Genomic DNA, 7,585 nt, shown 5'->3' with positions numbered 1-7,585 from the left:
AGTCATCTGCAGCCATTGCTGTCCCCGAGCCAGCATTGCAGCTATTGATTTGGAGCTTGCCCCATTCACTCTAACCTTGGCAGTGCCAGCTCGACCCTTATCAGCGCTGATAAACCCTGCCACAACCTCCTGTCCCATCCTTGTGGTGATAGATCTTTCCTGCCACTCTGCCCGTGCATCAGTTGGTCTTTTGCTGCAATGCTCTAAATCCTGGAAACCTCTCTCCTATTTTTGCACAGAGGCTGCAGCCACATCAACATTTTTAACCCTGTGTTCATGCCCATCCCTTCCTGAGTGTTTTGTGTGAGGAAGGATGCAGTGGCGGATGCAAATGCTGTTCCAGAGGAAACTTAAAATCCGCTTTCTCTTTCTTCTGTTCTTGGCCCTTCTCGTGCACCTGGTGATGGATTTTGCTCTCCCCACAACCCACAGGTCCTGTGGCTGCGATACTAAAGCATCAAAAGCCATGGGTGTCCTGTCAGGCAGCTCCATGCCAGCCAGCCTCAAAAAGCTGAGCCTGCGAATCCTTCAGGATTTCAGTGGAAGCAACGGTTCCTTGGAGAAAAGTTCCCAGCCAGAGAGAGCGGGGCTGCACCTAAGGGCTGGAGAGCCAGGGGTCCAGCAGCAGCATGAAGAGGCAAATGCAGGGTGGACCAGGGGATCAAAGCTGGCAGCACTCTTCGAGCATCCTCTTTACAACATCCCTGTCCCAGAGGTGACAGAGAAAGACAAGCTGTTTATTGTCAACCCCATGGAGAAGTTCAGTCTGCGCAGCAGCAGGAGTGATGAATGGTGAGGAGCAAGCTTAACCCTAATTTGCAATTGGGGGATATGTGGGTTTCAGGGGACAAGCAGCAGGGACCAAACATAGTTCCCTTCTGTAGATCAACATCCTACACCAGAAGGGCCTTGATTACTGAAGATGCTGTTCTCATATCTCAAATCCTCTCCTAGCCCTGAATTTTTGGGCTGCTACCCATAAGCTTGTAGCACACAGCAAAGCTAAAGCAGACTCTGGAATTATTAATGGTATTATGGATATCTATTAGGTGATCTCCTCAGCTTCTTCCCTTCCCAAATGCAGACTAGCCTGTAGTATCTCTGTCTGTATATGAGAAAGTCTTCCCTCCCTCCAGATTTCTAAGCAGTTTTATCTCCCTCTCTTGGTATGTTGGAGATGCAAAGCCTGAAATGTAGGTACCATTCCTATCCTGCATTTTGCACAATATTGCCTGACCTTGTTAGGTTTGGCTGTATGGTGAGCTCAGAGCTGACAGCTGTCTATTTTAATCTTTGAACTACTAACCTCTAATTAGGAGGGAAGATATTAAAAGCTTTAGCATTGTAACACATAGCAGCTTCCTTACGGAAAGCACACCTTCCAAAAGTGGTGCCTGCTAGAACTGGGAGAGAATAAAAGCTGGCTTAAGAGCTGGTTTCCACAAATGGGCATTTGCCTTGTCTCTGAGGACCAGCTCTGGGTAGCCTTGGGTCTGGTTTGATGAAATCAATGCACAGTCTGTGTTTTCCTAGTGAGAGACATGGATTTGGGTTAGAGATGCCTTGGCCCAACTGTCCCATTGCAGTTCCAATGTGTGCTAGCACACAGGTGGGGCAGATCCCCCCGGGGGCTCCCTTGAATGCCAGCAAACTGCAAATTTGCAGGATGCGCAGAGGCAGGGATAGTGCTAACACAAATCTATCCCCCTGGAGAAACCCACCCAAGGGGAATGGGTTGTTGAGGATGGGAGTTCAGGTCAGTGGTGGGGATGGCTGGGAAGCCCATGTTTCTCCACCCTTGTTCTGTGTACACACGTGTCCCCAGTAAGCACAGGGAGGGATGTAGCAGACTATACTCCTGGGAGCCAACCCCTTAGGTAAAAACAGTGAGATGATCTGTTCCAGCAGGGAAATAAGTGCATGGATGAGAGAAGCAGGATCAACCCAAGGATTTTCCTTGGGGGATGGAGGGAAGACACTGTGTTCAATCCAGCCATGCTGGTGGGTCTTCCTTGCCACCAGCTTTGGGTGGGATCTGCCAGGTGCCAGGAGCCCCGTGGAGACCATATGGGGCAGGCAGTTCTGCAACCATGAAACCTGGAAGCCCTCCAGGGCTTGCTCTGGACTTTCTCCCCACCTCACCCTCCATGCACTGGCTCCCAGGAAGGGCCCGGGGACACAGGACCCATCCTGTCTCAACTAAAAGCTGTTGTCATTGTTGTTGGGGTGGTGGTGGCTGTCGGGCTGCAGGGTCAGCAGCAGTAAAGCCGAGACGCTCCTCCCGACAGGGAAGACAGCCTATGACACCTACCCCACCTGGCTCAAATTCCACATCGGCATCAACCGCTATGAGCTGTACCCCCGCCGGGACCCCCTGTTGCCCACGCTCCTCCAGGACTTGGCCACACAAAGGATCATCAGCTCGGGTACCACCTCCCTGTCTGTACCCCTGTCCACACCCCTACCCTGCTGCCTGCTGCCTGCCTCCCTCATCCCCATGTGCCTCCTTTCAGTCCAGAAGTCCGGCGGGACCCAGCTCAAGCTCATCATGACGTTCCCAAACTATGGGCAGGCCCTCTTCAAGCCCATGAAGTGAGTAGAGCCTGGGAGAACCCTATAAGTCATCCACATGGTCCTCTTAGGTACTGAGGAGTGGCCAGAGGGGACCATGGAGGAAGAAATGGGGAAATGCTTCATGTGCTGCCTCGCTTCAGCACCTCCATACATACCAAACCTGAGGTGAGCAGAATGGTCTGATTTCCCTTTCCTTCCCTGGTGGTGCTTGCTGCAAACTGGATGCAGCTTGTGATGGGGTAGTGACCTCCAGTGGTGGAAAGAAGAAGATGGTTCATGAGGACCATCCAAGAGCCTCCAGTCCATGAGGGCTTCCCCACCCCTTGAGTTGGTGGCAGGTGTTGTGTGGGAGCCTGGATAGGGGGCTTGGAGCCACCCACTCATTAGGAAGTGACTGGAGGAGACTGGGTCTGGCTGTGTCTCCAGTGTCACAAGGGAACACAAGGTGAGTGGTGGTTTGGAGTGACCCCATCCATGATGATTGCCCCTCCCACTGTCCCCTCTCCTTCCAGGCAGACCCGGGACCAGGAGACCCCCATTGATTTCTTCTACTTCTCAGACTTTGAGCGGCACAATGCAGAGATTGCAGCCTTCCACCTGGACAGGTGAGCATAAGTTTTGCATCCAAGCCTGCCCCCCCATACTGGCAAAGCACCGGAGAAACTGCTCCTTCATCCCACCTGTCGCTCCTTGTTGTGAGGGATACCTGTGTCTCCTGTCAGTTTTAATAACTCACTACTATTAAACCAGCTGAGGTCAGTAAGAAATTATTCCAAGTTCTGTGTTTCAGAATCCTGGATTTCCGGCGAATTCCTCCAGTTTCTGGCCGTTTGGTCAACATAACAAAGGAAATTCGGGATATCACCACAGACAAGAAACTGGCCAAGACTTTCTTCATCTCCCCAGGTGAGCTTTCATGCTCTCCGTCCTCTCCTGTGGCCACCTGGATGGAGCTCACCTGGTGCTGGCTGCTGCTGCCCTGGCTCCCCCCGCACTCAGACAAACTATCCCACTGGGGATTGTTCCAGCTCCCATGGGTACCCTGCACAGGCCTTTGCTCCTCACAGCCTCCCTTGCCATTGCTTTGCTGGTGGCACATGGCCAGAGTGCATGGAGCATTCTTCCCTGGCTGTTTGCTGGACCACTCTGCCTGGGGGTACCTTCCTTCTCTTTGTCAACCTTTGTTTTGTCACCTGGCCAGCGGGTAACCTCTGCTTCTACGGGGAGTGCTCCTACTACTGCTCCACCGAGCACGCCCTCTGTGGCAAACCAGACCGGCTGGAGGGCTCCATGGCTGCCCTGCTCCCTGACAAGACCCTGGCCAAGCGCCGCTCCTGGCGCAGCCCCTGGCGCCGCTCCTACCACAAGAGCAAGAAGGCTGAGTGAGATGGGGCATGGGGAGTGTGGGGATGTGGGCCAGCAGAGCCATGGGATGGGAGGGGGCTTCTCCACAGCCACTCTGATGGCCCCCTTGCCCTCCCCGGCCTCTGCCACCAGATGGGAGCTGAACCCCAACTACTGCGCTCAGGTGCGAGAGACACCGCCCTACGACAGCGGCCATCGCCTCCTCGACCTCATCGACATGGCGATCCTCGATTTCCTCATGGGTGAGCCCCTCTGTGCCTGTGCTGAGGGCTGTGGAGGTCCCTCAGGACCTAGAGGCCCAAATGGCTCCGTGTCCCGTGGTACTATGTCCTGTGAGGTTTGTTGTCCAAACTGTTGTTCAGGCTGCAGTGAGCTGCAGTCTTACTTACACTGAGAGCACAGGGCTGTGTCACTAGGGCATTTCCCAGGCAGAAGTCAAAGGTCAAGAGATTCCAGGGAGATGCCTGCTGAATACCCTGGACATGGGAAGCACCTTCCAGCACGCTCTCACATGCAGCCCCGGCAGAACCAGAGGTGGAGATGATGCTAGCCAGAGCTCTTGCTGCCTCTCCTGTCCCTGGGCCATTTCTTCCTCCCTGCGCTGTTCCCTCACCAGCATCTGACTGGGAGAGTTTCCCATCTCCTCATTCCTGACCATCCAGCCATGCCTTTGCCATTACTTCTGCTCCATTTGCCACTGTTGTCCCTCTGTGGGGCTGCTGGGATGAGGAGCCTGGAGGCTGTGGGGTCTCTGCTCAGTTCCCCTGCACGGGCATGGCCACCAGATGGACAAGTTAGAGGTGCCTCCAACCCTTTTCCCTGGGCTCTGGGTTTCAGTCTCACACCAGAGGAGTGCTCTGTGTCTTTGCTCCCATCTTCCAGCCCACAACCTGACGCCAAATTTGTTGGCCCGCCACAGGCAACATGGACCGGCACCACTATGAGACCTTTGAGAAATTTGGGAATGACACTTTCCTGCTCCACCTGGACAATGGTCGCGGGTAAAGCTGGGGATTAGGGGGGAAGCAATCACAGCAGAGGGGTGGGGGGAGACCTCCAGTCTTGCTGAAATGCCACCCTGAAATGCCATCCTTATGGGCTTCTCCCCACCCCCAGCTTCGGCACACACTCACGCGATGAACCGTCCATCCTGGCCCCTCTCCACCAATGCTGCAGGTAAGGGGCTGTCCCCACCCTGGATCTGCTGTTGGGGAGAGGCTCCTCCTATTGAGACCTCTCCCTCCTCATCTCTGGCAGCATCAAGAAGTCGACGTACCTGCGGCTGCAGCTGCTGGCCACCCAGCCCTATCGCCTGAGCGACGTGCTGCGGGAGGCGCTGGCCGCAGATCCACTGGCCCCTGTCCTGGCTGAGCCCCACCTGAAGGCATTAGACCGGCGCCTGGAGAAGGTGCTGGTGGCGGTGGGACATTGCCTGGCCAGGGCAGCCCACCAGGAAAAGGTGCTGGTGGATGATGTGGGGCCATGGGTGTGACGGGGGCTGGTCCCCTGCTGTATTGGGCTGTTTTGGTGTGCTGCCGAGGGTGATGTGGGGGTCCATGTGCAGCTCTGATTCTGTGTAGCATCAGCTTTTGGTGGTGCCAGAGCTGGTGGCGTGATGAACCAGGAAAGCAGGTTGTAAGGATAGGTGGGACAGGGAGGGAATTTAAATAAAAAGGTTGGCCTAGTGAAGAAGACACAAGCTGTGATCTTCCCCACCAAGGCTGCTTTCCCAGCCCTGGCCTGTTCTTGCATGCCTGGACGTGTCACTTCAGCCCTCCAAAGTCTTTTAGGAAAGGGTAGGGATTTTTCCTGCTTTTCACCAGCAAGAACTGCCAAACTGCTGGCAACAGCTGGCAACAACCTCCTTCTGCCCTACCCCCACACCCAGCACGGTGATGCCCTGGTGACCCCCAAAAAGAGAGCTGAGACTCCCCACTGCTGGTGTGGGGAAAATGAGGCAGAAGCTCCCAGCTACACACCACTTATCTTTGCCCCAGTCTTCCCACACCCACTCAAAAACTCCCATGGCTCTGACATCACCACCTCCTCCACAGGACCAGGGATGGAGCAAGGACAGACCCCACTCCCCTCAGAACATCTTCCCAAATCCCCCAGGAACTGCCACTGACTCCCTTCACACCTGAAAAAGTGGCTCCTGAGGGGGGGATGGATTGACCTGGGGCTGTGCACCCTACTTAGTGCCTGGTGGCTCAGCACCCAGCTTATCCCCTGAGCCTCCCAGGGGGGTTAATCCACACAGGGTTACGTCAGCTGGAGCAGGTGCCATTGTGACAGCCACTGCCACTGTGCCCAGGTTGGGACATGGGATTGCCATCTGCATGGCCAGAGATAAAGGTGCCACTGGGGAGGGGAGATGTGCTCTGTCCCAGCCAGACACTTGCAAAGGGATGGGAAGCCATGGGAGGGGGTGAAAAAGGGCAGCTGGCACAGTGGGAGATGGAGCTGGAAAAGCTAGGCAGAGATTTTGGCTGGAACAAAAAAATGGGCTCAAAAGGAAGGAAAAAAAAAGAAAAGGGAGACAAAGAGGATCTGTCTGCGTTACACAACGGGGCTGGGGACACTGAATCAGGGTTTGTTGCAGTGTGCCCCCCCAGTGCTAACAGCACGTCCTCCCGCCACTGCCCTGGCTTGTGCCCCAAAGCCCAGTACATGGAGGAAAAGGTTTCAGGGCTGTTTTGCAATAGGCTCCTTCCCTTCTGTCAGCTTCCTAGTGTTTTTAACTCTTTATATAAATACTTTTTTGCCCTATAAGCAATGCCAGAGGGACCATTCCTGCACCCTGCCCCACAGAAATAGCCTAAACAACCGTGCCCAGACACAGGTGGCCAGTTGCCCTGACTCTCAGAGCTCCCCCAGGCAAATCTTTTTCGGAGACACCGTCAGATTTAAAACGCGAGGTGTGTGTGGGGGGGTGGCTGGTTTTTTTTCAGGCTGGTGAGTTTGCACAAGGTCCGTTCAAGGTCCCATGGGAGCAGCCCGGTTTGGCTCACACGGCCCTGACGAGCCTGCCCAGCCACCCGTGGGGAAGAGCAGTGGCAGCGGGGTGTCTGGGGCCAGTGGCCCGGGGAGCAGCAGAACACGCCTGCCCAGTCGAGGCGGCGTGGGCACACGGGTGTCGAGTGGGGCTGCCCACGCCGCAGGGATGGGTTCGACCGTGTCGCCGTGGCGGGCGCTGCGTGGGGTGCGGGGATTTCTCGCCCCACCAGGACCAGCAAACCAGCCACCCCAGAAAAGCCCAAACGGGGCAGGGGTGGGGTGCAGCCCTGCACTGGGAGCTCCCATTTTGGGCTAGCATCACCCACGCCCTCGGCTGGCAGCGTGGGCTGACGGCTGCCCGTGCTGGGCACGGCTGCGGAACCCCAGGGCTGAGGTGTCAGGGGACCAGGTCCCAGTGGGCAGCAGAGTGCGGATGGACTCTCACCACCGCCCCCACCAAAATGATGAAAATAAAAGAAAATTTAAAAAAAAAGGAATATGGCTGTGGCGGTAATGATAATAAATAGCAACAATGATGATGATAAAGAAGAGCTCCCCAGAGGCCGGGGAAGCGGCGGCTGCCCCCTCTCCGCGGCGGCGGGCGGGGCGGGGCGGCGGCGGGGGGGTCCGGGGGAGGGCGGGAGGAGGG

At 55.9% G+C, this 7,585-nt stretch overlaps 1 protein-coding gene across 1 annotated transcript; it reads left to right on the top strand.

The window, feature by feature from the left end:
- Positions 1 to 5,671, top strand: LOC110483808 (extracellular serine/threonine protein kinase FAM20C). Its single transcript, XM_021553969.3, has 10 exons — positions 1 to 792; positions 2,251 to 2,426; positions 2,514 to 2,592; positions 3,087 to 3,179; positions 3,365 to 3,480; positions 3,776 to 3,956; positions 4,072 to 4,181; positions 4,859 to 4,940; positions 5,056 to 5,115; positions 5,197 to 5,671. The coding sequence occupies exons 1-10, from the start codon at positions 314 to 316 to the stop codon at positions 5,429 to 5,431; spliced, it is 1,611 nt and encodes a 536-aa protein (XP_021409644.2). The 5' UTR covers positions 1 to 313; the 3' UTR covers positions 5,432 to 5,671.
- The last annotated feature ends 1,914 nt before the right edge of the window (positions 5,672 to 7,585 follow it).

The sequence above is a fragment of the Lonchura striata genome, chromosome 5 (assembly GCF_046129695.1).
Source record: "Lonchura striata isolate bLonStr1 chromosome 5, bLonStr1.mat, whole genome shotgun sequence".
In the NCBI taxonomy this organism is placed as follows: domain Eukaryota; kingdom Metazoa; phylum Chordata; class Aves; order Passeriformes; family Estrildidae; genus Lonchura; species Lonchura striata.
Note: the sequence above shows the minus strand (reverse complement) of the source record. Positions and strands in the feature narration are given on the sequence as shown.